Here is a 16,894-nt window from a genome sequence, read left to right on the forward strand (position 1 = left end):
TTTGCAGGCAGTAATGAGTCCAAGCTAAGCAGTGTCCAGCTGGCTGCAAGGGGTTCAAAGGGCTTGAGAGAAAAGGGCTTTCTGGAGGAGAGGTATACCAAAGAGGGTACTATTTTCCTGAGGGGCTAGACATGGCAGGTCATCAGCCATGTTGGTGCCAGGCTGGCCCAGTTGGTTCTATCTGTTTTGGCCATACATGGTAGACAGTGGTAAGCCTTAACTGTCCACATTAACCTCCAAGCCAATAAAGGGGTTGTGGGCCATGTTCAGAGATTAGCACTGGCTCCTGCCTTTGTTTTCAGTACTTATGCCTAGTGGGCCCTGCTGTGGGCAGGGGAGGTGGCAGGCAGGACCACATGGGACGCAGCCTGGCTCCCTAGTGAGTCAGAATCATCTGATCTGGACCAGTCAACAATCATCCTTAGTCTGGAACTTTCAAATAGCCAAGGCTCTCACTACAGGCCATAGACTCTCCTGTTCTTTCTTTAGTGGGCAGAGTGCAATAAAATACATGCTGTGCCCTCAGCTGAGGGAGACTGGCAGATTAAGATGAGCAACTGGACAAATGGCAGTGTTTGGCTCCAATGAGGATATACTCAGCAATGGGGAAAAGTAATTTTTTCTGTTGTTATTGTTTCTTCATTGAGATTCATAAATATTAATTGAGAGTCATGGCTTGGTAAGAAGGTTAAAAAAGAAGAATCCTGAAACACATGAAGGGGAGCCCTGGGGTTTGGGTGCATGGACACTTCCTAGGGTATACAGTGCTCTGGTTGCGGCACCGCCAATATCTACTGTTTGCGGATCATGCCCTTGATAGCTGACTCCCGATTGACATATGTGGCCCAATAGACCAGATTGAAAATGGCAAAGAGCACAGGAAAAATGATGCGGGAAATTTTGTCAACCTTGCTGACACTGTTGTAGGTCTTGGTCTCAGTTGGGATATCCTGCACGTAGGTGGTCTTGGGTGAAGCAATGATTGTCGGGGTTGAGGAGGCACTAGGAGCAGCGCCCTTGGAGATGGTGGAGAACTCAGTGTCCTTGGCCAGGTTGATGGGATAGGTGGTCCCCACGATGTTGAAGGTGGTGCTGGTTTTCTTTGTCGGGACTGCTGGTGTTTTCTTCTAGGGGCCAGAAAAAGTAGGGGAGAAGGGGGGGAACAAAACAAAAGCTAATTAATCCATTATACAGAACACCTTCAGAGGCTGTGGGGAGGAGGCACCATGAGGGAAGTTAGGAAAGAGGGGCTATGAAGCCAATAGCACTGAGTAGCCAGGTTTGTGTCTGGGGATAATTGAAGATGAGTTTGAAAACAGAAAATTTGCAACATCCTGGTTTACTAGCTATGTGGCTTTGGCCAAGTCACTTCTCTTAGAGCTTTAGTTTCTTCTTCTGTAAAATGAGGATCAAAATATTTTTCAGGGTTGTTGAGAGGGTCAGATTAAAAGTTGGTGGCATAAATAACTGGAAAACTGTGAAATCTTGGTCACATGTAGGGTCCTGTACAATAATGTGATTTGATCCTCACAGTAATCATGTGAGGTAAGTATGTGAGATTACTCCCATTTGACAGATGAGAAAACTCAGCCTCAGACTGAGTGGCAGAGCCCACACTAGCCACCTGGGCTCTCAACTTTTATCCAGGGCTGCACTGTACTGCTTTCTATAAGTATGAGACACTTTTTGGTTACCCGAGACATAACTCCAAAAGGCTTCAACCATCAAGTGGCACATCTCCTGTGAGGAAGAGAGCTTGGTGAGTCTGAAAGTCATTTCGTCTTAAAGACACATAAATACTATAGCATGTTTACATGCATCATTATAACAGTATCTCACCCTTCATGCACTGTAAATGTCCACTCTTGCAAGGCTGCAGGCAGGAGCCACAGCCTCCCCAGGGAGTTATGCAAATGCTTCCCTCTGACACAACAAAGGCAGGGATGCTGGGGGCTTGCTATGACACTACACTTTGTTTTCTTTTTCCAGATTATAAAAAAACTCAGTGGTAAACAAACATAGACACATGTGCCCATTTGTTCTCATATATATGACTTGTGTATACATGGACCTTCCATGTAGAAAAGAGAAAAGAAGACAAAGCTCAGGCCTGGATCAGAAGAGAGAGGCTGAGGAACAGGGGAGGACAAAGACAGTGGCTGAGGTCATAGTCTGAGTGCTGAGCTCATAGTGTTTGTTGCCTCACTTCCCTCTCTGGCCTTTTCTTCCTTCCATCTCTCTTTGTTTCTAGGGAAAAGTGGAGCTAGATGAGCTTCGAAAATACCCAGGAGTATTTGACAAAAAGTGACAACTAATTATGTTGCCCTGATTTCACACACCTCACATTGTTCCCTTAATGTTACTTTGCTTCCCATCATCTGTTTTACTTCTTTACTTCCTACTCGTTTCCTTCCTAGGTTTCTCTACTCCCACCCTCTCTTACTGACCCCCTTTCTCCTAATCTATTTCTATTTCTTTACTTCTTTACTTCAGAGTTCCCACCATTTTTATCGTTTTTTTTTTCTTTAGACCACACTGCCATTTATCTTCCTGATCCTAATAATAACTTCTGCCCAATATTTACTGAATATTTACTGGGCCAAGAACTATGCTAGGTGTTTAGGGATACGTAGGAAGGTTAAAAGTTCAGTCCCTGTTTTCTAGGAGTTTACAGTCCAGCAAGGGAGAGAGCCTTGTGAACACATCGTTGCCATATAATGTGATAAGAGTTCTAAGAGATATGAACAAAGTGTGATGGGAATTCAGTAGAGGGAGGGGCAAAGTACCTACAGGTGCTGGAAAAGGTGGCTCAGAGAAGGCAATGAGGATGGTGAGCTGGGTTGCAAAAGATGCGCAGGAGCTCACCAGATGAAGATGTAGCAAAGGCCAGTGCACAGGCCAAAGGCACTGCTTACTTGAGGGATGACAAGTAGTTTGCTGTAGTTGGATGACAGTGTGCATGGTAAAGGCCTGCCTGTGCTGGCTTCAGGGTTTTCATCAGGGAGGGGAAGGGGAACAAAAAAGGGGGTGCTGGTTTAAGTAAATGAGCAGTCTGACTAATGGACATTTAAAAAGCAATACTGTTCTTTCTCCTTGAGGATTGTAGTCACATTGCTACAAGTGGAGGGGGACAGAACTCTAAGGCTTCTAAGAACTGCGTAAATGCTTTAAATACTGCATGGGACTCATTTATAATTAGCAAATTCATTGTGAATACAGTCCTGCTGCTAAATGCCTCTGCTATTAAATAAAGGAGCACTTCACTTGTTTGCCTGCTTACTTATTAATTTGCTTAGTAATCTCTTTTTTTTTCATGGGTACACAAGAAAAAAAGGAAAAAATGGAAAGAAAAAAACCACTACCCTGACTTTGCTAGAAGCTTTCACACTCACATATATTATTTCATTTAGTCATCTTATTAGCTGGTTACAGCCAAGTCTCTGAAATAATCATTCTGAACAGCAAACACTTTATTTAGCTCTGTAGGCACTTTGTGTTCTATAGGTGGAGAAACAGCAGTTGACTTAATCGCAGATTTTTTAAGTAATAAAAGAAAATTACCTTTTAATTTCCCTTGCCCTTTCCATCATGGCACATTTTAATCAGCCACTATAATTTTTACCTAAATTGTCAAAGAAGGGAAATCAAAGCCAAAGTTGTAGTGCTGAGAAGACAGAAGCAGGAGGCAGAGATTAATGGTTAATAATTCCCATTTCTGCATCTAGTTTTCTAATAATTCTCTATGCCCTGGAATTTGATAGATACAAACTAGTGACTTAACTTTGACCAAGATGCAATTCTGTTCTTACCTCCTTAGCCAATGCCAGGCTCTTAGCTACATGATAGATGTTTACAGAATGAAAAATTACCCCCCAAATAAAGATTCTTGATGTGATTTCTAGTTTTTTCCTCCTGAGTCTTGACCTCTCCTATACAGACAGCATATCTCTATAGTTCATCCTGGAGTAATTCCCATACCACCAAAATGAAATTGACTCTTCCAAATTCCTCCAAGCATTTTGACCTGAGGACAAGGACACTTTTCTTTCTAGAAGGCCACCTCATGTGGATTTTGGAATGAGGTAATGAAAACTTTTATGGATCAATGCATGTCCAACTCATGAGTTTTTCTCAGATGGCACTCATGTTTATTATTTCCAGAAGTGCTAATTAGAGAGTTATTTGAAGCCCTGAATGTACCCGAGACCACCAGGACCTCAGAGTATATGCAGATATGGTCCTGTGACTCTGTGTTAACCCCGTAACATTCATCCAGCTTTCCTGAACCCCAGTTTTCAGAAGTGGGGCAAAGTAATGGAATATATGCTATGTTGGATTCAAAGACAAATCAGACAAAGACCCAATTTTTAAATGCAAACAACCCAATTTTTTAAATGGCAAAGGACTTGAATAGACTTCAAACATCTTCTTCTCCAAAGAAGATATAGAATTGGCTAATAAGCATGTGAAATGATCCTTAATATCACTGGTCATAAGGGAAATGCAAATCAAAACCACAGTGAGATACCACCTTACACCCATTAGGGTGCCTACTATCAACAATAAGAGCAATAAAATAAAAAAAGAAAATAACAAGTGTAGACAAGGATATGGAGAAATTTGAACCCTTGTTTACTGTTGGGAATGTAAAATGGTACAGAGGCTATGAAAAATGGTATGTCAGATCCTCAAAAAATTAAAAATAGAATTAAAATATGACCCAGCAATTCCACTTTGGGGTATATACCCTGCAAATTTAAAGCAAGGTCTTAAAGAGATACTTGTACACCCATGTTCATAGCAGCATAATTCTCAATAGCCAAAAGATGAATGCAATGAAAGTCCATCCATACAGTGGGATATTATTCAGCCTTTAAAAGGAAGGAAATTCTGACACAGGTTACATGAATGAACGTTAAGGACGTTATGCTACATGAAATAAGCCAGTCACAAAAAGACAAATACTGTGATCCCACTTATATGAGGCACTGAGAGAAGTCAGATTCATAGAGACAGAAAGTAGAATGGTGGTTGCCAGGGGGAGACTGGAGGGGAGAATGGGAATTTCTGGTTTCATGGGGACAGAGTTTCAGTTTTGCAAGATGAAAAAGTTCTGGAAGTTGGCTGTACATTGTGAACATACTTATTAAAATTGGTTAAGATGGTAAATTTTAGGCTGTCTAATGAGGAACAGTAATTAAAATAAGAGAGAACTAAAATATAAGGGAGAACATAAGAATTATACAGAAAGGCACAAATGCTGAGTCAAGTGAATTCAAAAGAGTAAGGGAGCATGCTGGATCAGGAAGAGGTCAGTAAGCCAATAGAAAGGGGAGAAAATGCAGGTGGAAGAGAAGTAATCACTGGCACCAGTTTACTGAGAGGGTGGGAGATATCCAGAGCATATGTGGGGAGGTACCTGGGGCCAGATCACAGCTAAGGAAAGAGCGGATGAGACTCAGATACTATCTATGGTTTATCAATTTTGTTTATCTCTTCGAAGAACCAACTTTTAGTTTCATTGATCTTTTCTATTGTTTTTTTAGTCTCTATTTCATTTACTTTTGCTCGGATCTTTATGATTTCCTTCCTGCTACTAACTTAGGGTTTTGTTTGTTCTTCTTTTTCTAGCTCCTTTAAATGTAAGATTAGGTTCTTTATTTGAGATTTTTCTTGTTTCCTGAGGTAAGCTTGTATTACTATAAACATCCCTCTTAGAACTGCTTCTGCTGTATCCCAAAGATTTTGAATCACTGTGATTTCATTTTCATTTGTCTCCAGGTATTTTTAAATTTCCTCTTTGATTTCTTCAGTGATTCATTGGTTGTTTAGTAGCATATATTTTAGCCTCTATATGTTTGTGTGTTTTGCAGTTTTTGTGTGTGTGTGTGTGGTTGGTTCCTGCTCACATGGTGTTACAGTCAGAAAAGATGCTTGATATGATTTCAATTTTCCTAAATTTACAGAGGCTTGTTTTGTGGCCTAGCATGTTATCCCTCCTGGAAAATGTCCCATGTGCACTTGAAAAGAATGTATATTCTGTTGCTTTCAGATGAAATGACCTATAAATATCAATTAAGTCCATCTGGTCTAATGTGTCATTTAAGACCAGTGTTTCCCTATTAATTTTCTGTCTGGATGATCTGCCTGTTGATGTAAGTGGGGTGTTAAAGTCCCCTACTATTATTGTGTTACTGTCAATTTCTCCCTCTATGTCTGTTAATATTTGCTTTATGTATTTAGGTGCTCCTATGTTGGGTGCATATATATATTTACAATTATTATATCTTCTTTTTGGATTGATCCCTTGATCATTATGTAATATACTTCCTCATCTCCTCTATCTGTCTTTATTAAAGTCTATTTTGTCTGATATAAGTATTGCTACACTGGCTTTCTTTTCACTTCCATTTGCATGGAATACTTTTTTTCCATCCCCTCAGTCTGTGTGTGTGTCTTTAGATCTGAAGTGTGTCTCCTGTAGGCAGCATATATATGGGTCTTGTTTTTTTATCCATTCAGCTACTCTGTCTCTTTTGATTGTATCATTTAGTCCATTTACATTTAAAGTAATTATTGATATGTATGTTCTTATTACCATTTTGTTAATTGTTTTTGTCTGCTGGTGGGTGAGGCTGGTCCCAGGGCTAGAGCAGGCTCACTGGAGAGTGAGGCCAGAGCCTGGGGGGTTCTGAGGCTGGTGCCTGCCCACTGGTGGGTGAAGCTGGGTCCCAGGGTCTCTGGCTGGAGGTCCCTGGTCTGGTGCCTGCACACTGGTTTGTGGGGCAGATCCTGTGCCCTCTGGTGGACAGGGCCATGTCCAGGGGCAGCTGTGGGCTCAGGGGATCTTAAGGCAGCCTGTCTGTTGGTGGGTGGGGCTGTGCCCATGCCCAGTTAGTTGCTTGGCATGAGGTGTCTCAGCACTTTTGCCTACAGGCAGGGATGGGTCCTGAGGCTTATAAGCTAGAGGGAGGATTTCACAATGGTGCTTACCAGCACCAGTGTCCTCATAGTAGAATCAGCTCCCCAAATGGCTGCCACCAGTGTCTGTGTCCCCAGGGTGAGCTGCAGTTGCCTCCTACCTCTCTGGGAGACTCTCCAGATCAGCAGGTAGCTCTGACCCAGGCTCCTATTACTGCTTCTGCCCTGGATCCCGGAGCAAAGAGTACAGTTTCTACTTCCCACAGCTCTCTGGGACTCTAGAGAGTAAGCCCTTCTGGTCTTCAAAGCCAAATGCTCTGGGGGCTCGTTTTCCCAGTATATGACCCACAGGCTATGGAGCCCAACATGGGGTCAGACCCCTCTCTCCTTGGGGAGAACCTCTGCAATGGTACTTATCCTCCTGTTTGTGGACTGTCCACCTGGGTTTATGGAACTTGCCTATATTGCGACTCCACCCCTCCTATCCATCTTGTTTGGTTCCTTCTTCATACATTAGTTGTAGAAGATCTTTTCTGGTACATTCCAGTCTTTTTCATCAATGGTTTTTCTGCAAATAGTTGTGATTTTGGTGTGTCCATGAGAGGAGTTGAGCTCAGGGTCTTTCTACTATGCCATCTTGGCTGATCCACCTGTTTGTTTCTGTTTCAATCGATTCACCAGGGATAGAGTGTGACTGTTGTCAGGGCATTTACACCTACTTTAGAAAAGGGTGGGAAGGCCACCAGTTTATGAATACAAGTTAACCCACAGTGAATATCATTCACCCCAGAGAGAAAATATCAAGTGGTGACTCAATTTGTGGCTATTTTTACAGGAATGCCCCCAATTTTTTTAACATTTTTATTGGAATATAATTGCTTTAAAATGGTGTGTTAGTTTCTGCTTTATAACAAAGTGAATCAGCTATACTATACATGTGTTCCCATATCTCTTCCCTCTTGCATCTCCGTCCCTCCGACGCTCCCTATCCCACCCCTCTAGGTGGTCACAAAGCATGGAGCTGATGTCCCTGTGCTATGTGGCTGCTTCCCACTAGCTATCTATTTTACATTTGGTAGTATTTATAAGTCCATGCCACTCTCTCAGTTCATTCGAGATTACCCTTCCCCCTCCCCGTGTCCTCAAGTCCATTCTCTACATCTGCATCTTTATTCCTGTCCTGCCCGTAGGTTCTTCAGAACCTTTTTTTTTTTAGATTCCATATATATGTGTTAGCATGTGGTATTTGTTTTTCTCTTTCTCACTTACTGGGACAACATTAAATACACCAACATTCGAATTATAGAGGCCCCAGAAGAAGAAGAGAAAAAGAAAGGGACTGAGAAAATATTTGAAGAGATTAGAGTTGAAAACTTCCCTAATATGGGAAAGGAAATAGTCAATCAAGTCCAGGAAGTGCAGAGAGTCCCATACAGGATAAATCCAAGGAGAAACATGCCAAGACACATATTAATCAAACTATCAAAAATTAAATACAAGAAAAAATATTAAAAGCAGCAAGGGAAAAACAACAAATAACACACAAGGGAATCCCCATAAGGTTAACAGCTGATCTTTCAGCAGAAACTCTTCAAGACAGAAGGGAGTGGCAGGACATATTTAAAGTGATGAAAGGGAAAAACCTACAACCAAGATTACTCTACCCAGCGGGGATCTCATTTAGACTTGACAGAGAAATTAAAACCTTTACAGACAAGCAGAAGCTAAGAGAATTCAGCACCACCAAACCAGCTTTACAACATATACTAAAGGAACTTCTCTAGGCAGGAAACACAAGAGAAGGAAAAGACCTACAATAACAAACCCAAAACAATTAAGAAAATGGTAATAGGAACATACATATCAATAATTACCTTAAATGTAAATGGATTAAATGCTTCCACCAAAAGACATGGACTGGCTGAATGGATACAAAAGCAAGACCCATATATATTCTGTCTACAAGAGACCCACTTCAGACCTAGGGATACATACAGACTGAAAGTGAGGGGATGGAAAAAGATACTCCATACAAATGGAAATCAAAAGAAAGCTGGAGTAGCAATTCTCATATCAGACAAATTTTTAAAAGCCATTAATGATAAGAAACTAAACTTTTCCAAACTATGGATGGAAGTTGAGCATTTTCTCTAATGTAAAATAAGATAAAATATTATTCTAGAGCATTCAAATATACTTACCTGAAAATAAGAAAAAAAAAACATAAGAATTACTGTGTTTCCAAAATTTAGGTAAGAATTTATGAATACTTTAAAAGCAGTTCTAAGAATAATAACTGTCTTCTTTTTAAAAGCAGAGGTTTATTTCTTCATCTTAATTTGCTTTGATTATTCTTAATTTTCAAAAAATTGAATCAAGGTAATAATGCACCTAGTTAAAAAGAAATAAATGTAAAGACTTATAATGAAAACCAGGAAAGTCTTATCCCCATGTATCCCGACCTTGTCCAGCAATTCATAATTATTTTTAATTCTCTTAGCTGATACTTCTAACAGTTATTTATATATTTCTAAATAATATGCTTATACTGCTATCTGTTTTGCACATAACCATTCATCTTTTCATGATAATGATTTACCTCACTTATGCAACCCTTCCTCCATCTTCCAATACAATTATAACAATATTTTTAGTTCAATCAATAATAAATCATATCATTATAAATGACTATATAAATACCTCTAACCTCTTGCTACAAACTGCACTGGTTCCTCTCCAGGTGTGCTTGCTGCATAGATTTCATCTTACGTATTCCCTTCATCTATCTCCTCTGTAGGGTACCCTCTTCTCTGGATCCAATGTCGTTCCCTTTTTTGTTCTGTTCTCTTGTTTTAGTAGAACATATCCTCCAGTATTTTCCTAAGGTGGAATGCATGGGAAGTGACATTTCTGAGTTCCTGCAGGTCTGAAAATAACTACTCTACCTTTTCACTTAAGTGATACTTTGGCTAGGCATAGGATTCAAATCCTCAGATTTAGGGTTTACAACTCCACTGTCATTCAGCATCCAATGTAGCTGAGAAGTCTGATGCCATTCTGCTAATCATTTCTTTGTAGATAACATTTACTCTCTTTCTAGAATCTCTTTAGACTATCATTTATCCCTGGTTTTCTAAAATTGCAAGATGATGTCACTTTACGTGGGCCTATGGGGACAGTTTCAATCTGGATGCTTATATCTTTCCATTTGTAAAGATGTCTTGTTCTTTGTTAATTTCCTTTGCTCTCGTTTCTCTGTTCACTCATTCTGCAGCTTCTGAGTTGGATGAATTTTCTGGATTCATCTCTAAGCCCCTTAACCTTTTCTTTTACATTCTCCATTTATTTCCTTTTTACCCTACTTGTAGGGAGATTCTCTTCAGTTTATTTTCCCACCTCTCTATTGAAATTTTTATTTTGGCAGTTATTTTTCATTTCAAAAGCTCTTCTTTATTCTCTGATTTCCTTTTATATTAGCATCCTATTCTTATTTTATGTATGTATTTACAACTATAAGATAAAATTTACTTTTGTTTTTCTTAAATTCTCTTTAATTCCCTGAATTATCTCTGTTCCTGCCAAGATGAGTTTTGTTTTTGTTTTTTTTAATCTTTTCTTTTTCACGTTGAAAATTTCACTTTGGTAATCCTTGGTATCCCAGTTTTATTTGGCAACATAAAAGATGTCTGTATGCTCAGTGTACCTGAGCTGGGCTTGCTGATTTGCAAACTATGATTTAAGAAGATTATTTGGAAGGAGGTCATTTTATGGGGTACTCCAAAATGTCACTATGTAGAGGTCTTTTCTCTGGAGACATTCAGCTTCTTTAGAACAGAAGCTTCTGCTGTTCTTCAGGAAAGTATACATCTGGCTGTAGACATTTTACATGTTGGGCAGGCTCTGGGGTCTTGACTACTTTGTACACAGACTTTTAGCCAATCCCCCTAATTGCAGCCCCATGATTTACTGTCTGCTGTACCAAGCACCTTGAATACTGAGTTTCTCTGGGGTTCTATCTTACTCCAGCTTGATAAATCAGTTCTTATTCTCTCTTTCCCCATTCATTTTTCTTGAAAAATGCATTACAGTCTCTTGTCTGACTGAAATCCTTCTCCAGATCTCCTGGTACTTGTGGGTTTAAACCTATTTTATTTCTTTACCCTCATTTTAATGGAATTTTTAAAGGAAGCAGTGATAAAACATGTAGTTGTTCCTCAGAAGCCCAGAGTTCATCTATTTTGCAGGGTGCTATTATAAGGTAGTCGTTAGTCATTTGTCTTCATTTGAAAATGAATTTTTGTTCCTACCTACCCCTTCTTTTCCTTTCCTTTATCTTTCCCCTCACATTTTATCTAATCCTTGATCATAGTACAGATCAGAAATAGATTTTTGAATCATTTTTATTAGTTTTAAACAGTTTTGTGCTCACCCATTCTAGCTTTATGAGGCAAATAAGGTTTAATATGTCTCTTTAAAGAAGGAAAAAAGCAGAATAAGTTATGATTAAATTTCACTATTTTTACTTTTAATGCACTTCATTTTTTTGTCCTGTGGGTCAGTGGTTCTCACTGTTAGTTCATTCATATTGTAGCAGTGTAGACAAAGCACAGCACCCTCACATTAGAGATCCATTTTTACACATTCCATTGGTTTTTTTTCAAATCTCATAATCAACATCCTTTCAATAACTTAAATAGATTGACCACGGAGAGGGACTAAGGAGGACGACTGAGATCACCATCTTTGCAGAAGACTTTTAGATCATTCTTTTTGTTCTCTTTTTTTCATTTTCAGTACTCCTTGGAATTAGAGAAACAGTTATCATTTTTGACATCTACATTTACAGTTTCTTAATCGATTCTAGTGCTCTCTGTACCTTCAAACCACCACTGCATCTCTTCCCAGTCACAATAAAAAGTCTACCATATTTTTCACAAGGTATCCATGACTGCCTTTCAGATATCTGAAATTAGCAATCATCATCCCCTTAATGCATTTGTCCCTTCTCCACTGTAGTAACCAAACTGGAACAGCATATTTTAAACATGGTCCAACCTGTACAGAATAAAAGGGGCTTATCATCTCACTTGGTCTAGGTAACTTCTAACTCAGACTCAAACAAAATTTGGCTTCTCAAGAGTTATACCACATGGATGGCTTATATTAAATTTGCCATTTTCCTATATCCCAGCATCTTATTTATAATATACAATTTTTGTTAAGTTTTTTTATCCTAGAACTAACTTTTTTAGAATCTATGTGTAAGAATATATACACTACCACGTATAAAATAGTTAGCTAATCGGAACCTGCTATAAAGCACAGGAAGCTCAGCTTGGTGCTCTGTGATGACCAAGATGGGTGGGATGGGGGGTTAAGTGGGAGGGAGGTCCAAGAGGGAGGGCATATATGTATACATGTGGCTGATTCACTTCATTGTACAGCAGAAACTAACACAACATTGTAAAGCAATTATGGTCCCATAAAAAAATTTAAAAAGAAAATAAAATGTTAATCTGTTGATTTCAGCCTGTTCTTTCAAACTTCAGAAATTCTCTTTGATTCTAATTCAGAAGATACTCCTCTTCATTAATGCCAGTTTACAAATTTGAATCTCCTACATTCTATATCTTCATTTAAGTCACAGATGACAGCATTTAAGAGGGAAGGGTCAAGGACAAAGCCCTGTGGCTTATCACAGGAACGTCCATTCAGGTTGATGACCCTCCATCAATGAATTATATTTGACTTCAGTTGGTCAACCAACTACATCAGCATAATTGTATTACTTTTTCTACTGCTGTTTCTTCTTCATGAAGACATAATTTTAAAAAGTTAGTCAGATGTCTTTTCATGAATTTTCTTAAGGTTAGTTTGGCATAATTTCTTCTTAGTGAACTCAGACTGGCTATCAATAGTTAGTGCTAACTGCTCTTAAAACATCTGTATAATAATATATTCTAGGGAATTTTCAGTTTAATATGTCAGAGTAAGGACATCTTTGCTCCCTTTTCTTCTCTGTAACCAATCAAAATTATAAGAAAAATGAGATATAGAAACCAAAACTCTACCTTTGATGAAAATTGAAAGCATTTTCTCATCCCAAAAAGTAAGGGCTCCCAAATGCAGTAAAAATTGTATCAGGGTGAAGAAGACACAAATGCACTAAAAATTGTATCAGGATGAAGAAGACACTAAGGATGCCTACTGTTCTGGATTTCAGGCCAAGAATAGAGTCCTAAAGGTGGGTGGCAGGACCTGAGTGAGAAAACAAATGACCCTTGTTTTGAAACAAAATGGTTTTAAGGCTGGTAGTGAGAACATCCTGGAATACTGTTTGACCACCACAGAGTAGAGAGGAGGTAGAGACTGGAAAAATTAGAGGATACAATACTACACATATGCGCGTGCACACACTCTCACACACACACACACACACACACACACACACACACACACACACTACACCATACATAGAGGACTTTCTTGTGAGTTATTTATAAGAATTTATATAGATAACAGATCATGGTCAAACTACTCACTTTCAACTACATACTCTCAACTACTCACTACCATCCTACTCATTCTCTCAGTCCCTCCCCAAAATGATACTTTCACACATAGCAGTGCTAGTAAAGAACTCCTCTAATACAACTTCAAGTAACAATTGAAAAACAATAATATGGTATTGATGCAAAATATGTTACAAGGAGAAGAAATAACCAATAAAGGACTGTGTAACAACACACAAAACAAACATAGAATACATGAAAAGCTAAGTCAGCAGAAATCATAAAATGAATATAAGGAAAAATAATACTGCTATAGAAATGAAGGAGAATAGGCATGGGTGAAAATGTTCAGAGACATGGAAGACACACTTGAGAAAAATGAGAAAAATGAAATGGAAAATAACAGTTACAAATTACTAGAGAAAAATGGTAGATATGGAGGACAAAGTTCTATTATATGTATAATCTGCACTTCTAGGAAGATAACAGATCAAAGATATGTTTCAGGAAAGCTTTCCTGAAACAAAGACACTTGTGAATCCATAGGCTTAAAGGGCAACATGCTGTCCTAGGAAAAATTCATAAAGATAGATCAAGATATATCCTTGTAGGGCTTCCCTGGTGGCGCAGTGGTTGAGCGTCCACCTGCCGATGCAGGGGACACGGGTTCGTGTCCCGGTCCGGGAAGATCCCACATGCCGCAGAGCGGCTGGGCCCATGAGCCATGGCTGCTGAGCCTGTGCGTCTGGAGCCTGTGCTCCACAACGGGAGAGGCCACAACAGTGAGAGGCCCACGTACCGCAAAAAAAAAAAAAAAAGATATATCCTTGTAAAGTAACTGGTATTTGTAAATAAAAGACACATTCATATGGGTTTCTAGGCCATAAAATCACCCCTCCCCCATTATGTGAGAGATTCTCAGGCAGGTTTTAAATTTCTTCACACCAACATTCAGTGCTAGAACTGAATATAGCAGCCAATGTCTATGTGGACATCAGAGAAAGAGAATGTGACCCACAAATTGTACAACAGCCCAAATATAATTTAAGTATAAACACAATTGACAGATAATTTTACACATGTAAGATGGTAAGAAATATGGTTCCCATGAACCCTTCTTAAAGAAACTTCCAGAGGACAGCCTTGAGATAACTAAGCAATGAACAAAAAAATGGATAAAAGGACTATTTTGAGAAAAGAGCCTATGTAAATGTAAAACTATGACTAAGCAACTATAGAAATTATGGCTGCATAAAAGCATGTAAATGCTATAAAACTTGACAATGCAGAAAAAGTAGTATAACAAATAAAAGTTGGGAGATGACAGGGACTGGTTATTTCTTCATAATTTATAGCAAGGAGTTAATAAATTCTATCTAAATAAATAGTTAAAATCTATTCTAAATTTTTTCCAACTCACCAGTCTATATTCTATGGAATCTATTCCTCCGGTTTGAAAAGTCTTCATTATGTTTTCTCTTCTCCATGATTCTTCAAAGAGTACTAGAATGGTTCTGGGACCATATCTGCCAGTTCTTTTTAGCATCTTGGGTTAGTCTTCATCTAGAGCTAGAGATCTGAGCTCTTTTAAAGTAGCCAAGGACAACAATCTTGATTTCACTGTATTCATGTTTTTATTTTTACCAATTCCAGGTGGTTTACTGGCATTTTCTCTCTCTTTTTTCTTCCTTCCCATCCACTAATCCAATTAACATTTATTCAACTTTTACTGAGTCAGATGCTGTGCAAGGATACTAGCTAGCTAGAAAGAATGCAGACAAGCCCCTGCCCTCAAGAAGTTCAGTCTAGTGAGGAAGCAGACAAATAACTCTAATACAAATAAATGCTCTTAATATCATGAGCACCCTCCCCCCACCTCAAGAAAAGCTAAAGGTATCTGCATGATTCTGGAAATATTCTATGGAGAAAATAGCACTTCATCTGGGTCTTAAAGACTAAGCAGGTCTTTATCAGGCAGGAAAATAAGAAAAGAACATTCCAGGTAGAGAGTAAAAAATAAGCAAAGACATAGAAGGAATGATGATCACTTTTGTTTGATGGTAATGGGAACATACTGGAAAAGTGAGGGGCAGAAGTGGCCCTAGAGACTGTTTTCTGGGTTGAAGATAAAGTCCACTCTTCTGGGTACAACAGGTTCCCCTTGGGTTCAGCAGTATCACACTTATGTTTGATCCCTCACCACAAGACATCAGCCCTCCATGATACCTACCCTCTTTTCTTTGCCCCCAGCAAACACTCCACACTGCCAAGAAGCACTCCAGTTGAGAATTGGATTGATGACCCCAGTGAATAGCACACAGCCCTGGCCAGTTCCCACAGGCTGCAGGCTGCCCACTCCTGGTTCCAATACAGTTCTCTCAGGGAGTGCTTCCCAGCCCCCACCCTTCCTGTATCTTACCTTCATTTCCAGGGCCTCTGGCACCTTCTTGCCTTCCCAAGCCCAACTCCGCTTTGTGAAGTAGTTGACAGTGGCAAATTCAATCAGCGCAGAAAATACAAAGGCATAACAGACGGCTATGAACCAATCCATGGCCGTCGCATATGCCACTTTAGGTAAGGAGTTTCTGGCACTGATACTCAAGGTGGTCATGGTGAGAACAGTGGTGACACCTGGGGAGAGAGAAAATGACAACCAGTTGCCAGTGAAAGACATTTAGAGTATATCTGATGATATCACCAACTTCCTGCTTGAAAGGAGGAGCTACACCCCACCCAAAATGGCCCCTTTAAAGTAAAAACCAGAGAATGTCAAAACAGAATGGTTCTGCCTAGTAACCACCCCATCCCAATTATCACAGGAATAGGAATCTCCAGTATAGCACTTAAAAGTTGTCCTCTAACCTCTGCTTAAACATTTCCATTGAAAAGTAGGTAACCTATTTCATTGTAAGAGAGCTTTCTAATTAGAAAAATCTACCTTATGAACTGAAACCTGCCTTTCTCTAACTCCTGACACACTGACTGATCTCAGAGCTCTCTCTGGCGACACAAGAAAGAAAAGTCTGCTTCTTCATTTCTGGGACAGGACTTCAGAGAGTTGGAGAGGGTGGCCATAGTTCCTTGTGTGTCTGTTCATCTCCAGAACATGGCCAGTTCCTTCTTTCATTTCTCTTCCTTCCCCATTCTGGTAGTTATCTTCTGAACAGACCAGAACTGAGCCCAAGACTCAGGACATAGTCTGAGCTTAGTAGGAGTTTCATTTCCCTTATTGTGAACACTATTCTCCTAATAACACAACAAACTATTGTGGAAAATTGTTCTTCAGCTGCATCACAGTCTAGGTCCTATTGAATTTGTGAACAACTAAAACTATTCTAACATCTGTTTCTTATGAGTTTTGCCAAACCACAGCTTGCTTTTAAATGGATTGATTCTTTTTCTTGGTGGTGTTTATTAACCTAAATTTAAGGCTTTCTTTTATTCACTTTTAAATTCTATTA

General features: G+C 39.3%; 1 protein-coding gene across 1 annotated transcript in view; it reads right to left on the reverse strand.

The window, feature by feature from the left end:
* Positions 1 to 256: 256 nt before the first annotated feature.
* GABRA3 (gamma-aminobutyric acid type A receptor subunit alpha3) overlaps positions 257 to 16,894 on the reverse strand; it is a 267,558-nt gene continuing 250,920 nt past the window's right edge. The window contains exons 10-11 of the mRNA XM_079911398.1: positions 15,853 to 16,064; positions 257 to 1,127 (exon numbers count right to left, since the gene is read on the reverse strand). Coding sequence (XP_079767524.1) covers positions 792 to 1,127; positions 15,853 to 16,064 — 548 coding nt within the window. The 3' untranslated portion in view covers positions 257 to 791. The remainder of the gene's footprint in view (positions 1,128 to 15,852; positions 16,065 to 16,894) is intronic.

This window comes from Stenella coeruleoalba, assembly GCF_951394435.1.
Source record: "Stenella coeruleoalba genome assembly, chromosome: X".
NCBI lineage: Eukaryota > Metazoa > Chordata > Mammalia > Artiodactyla > Delphinidae > Stenella > Stenella coeruleoalba.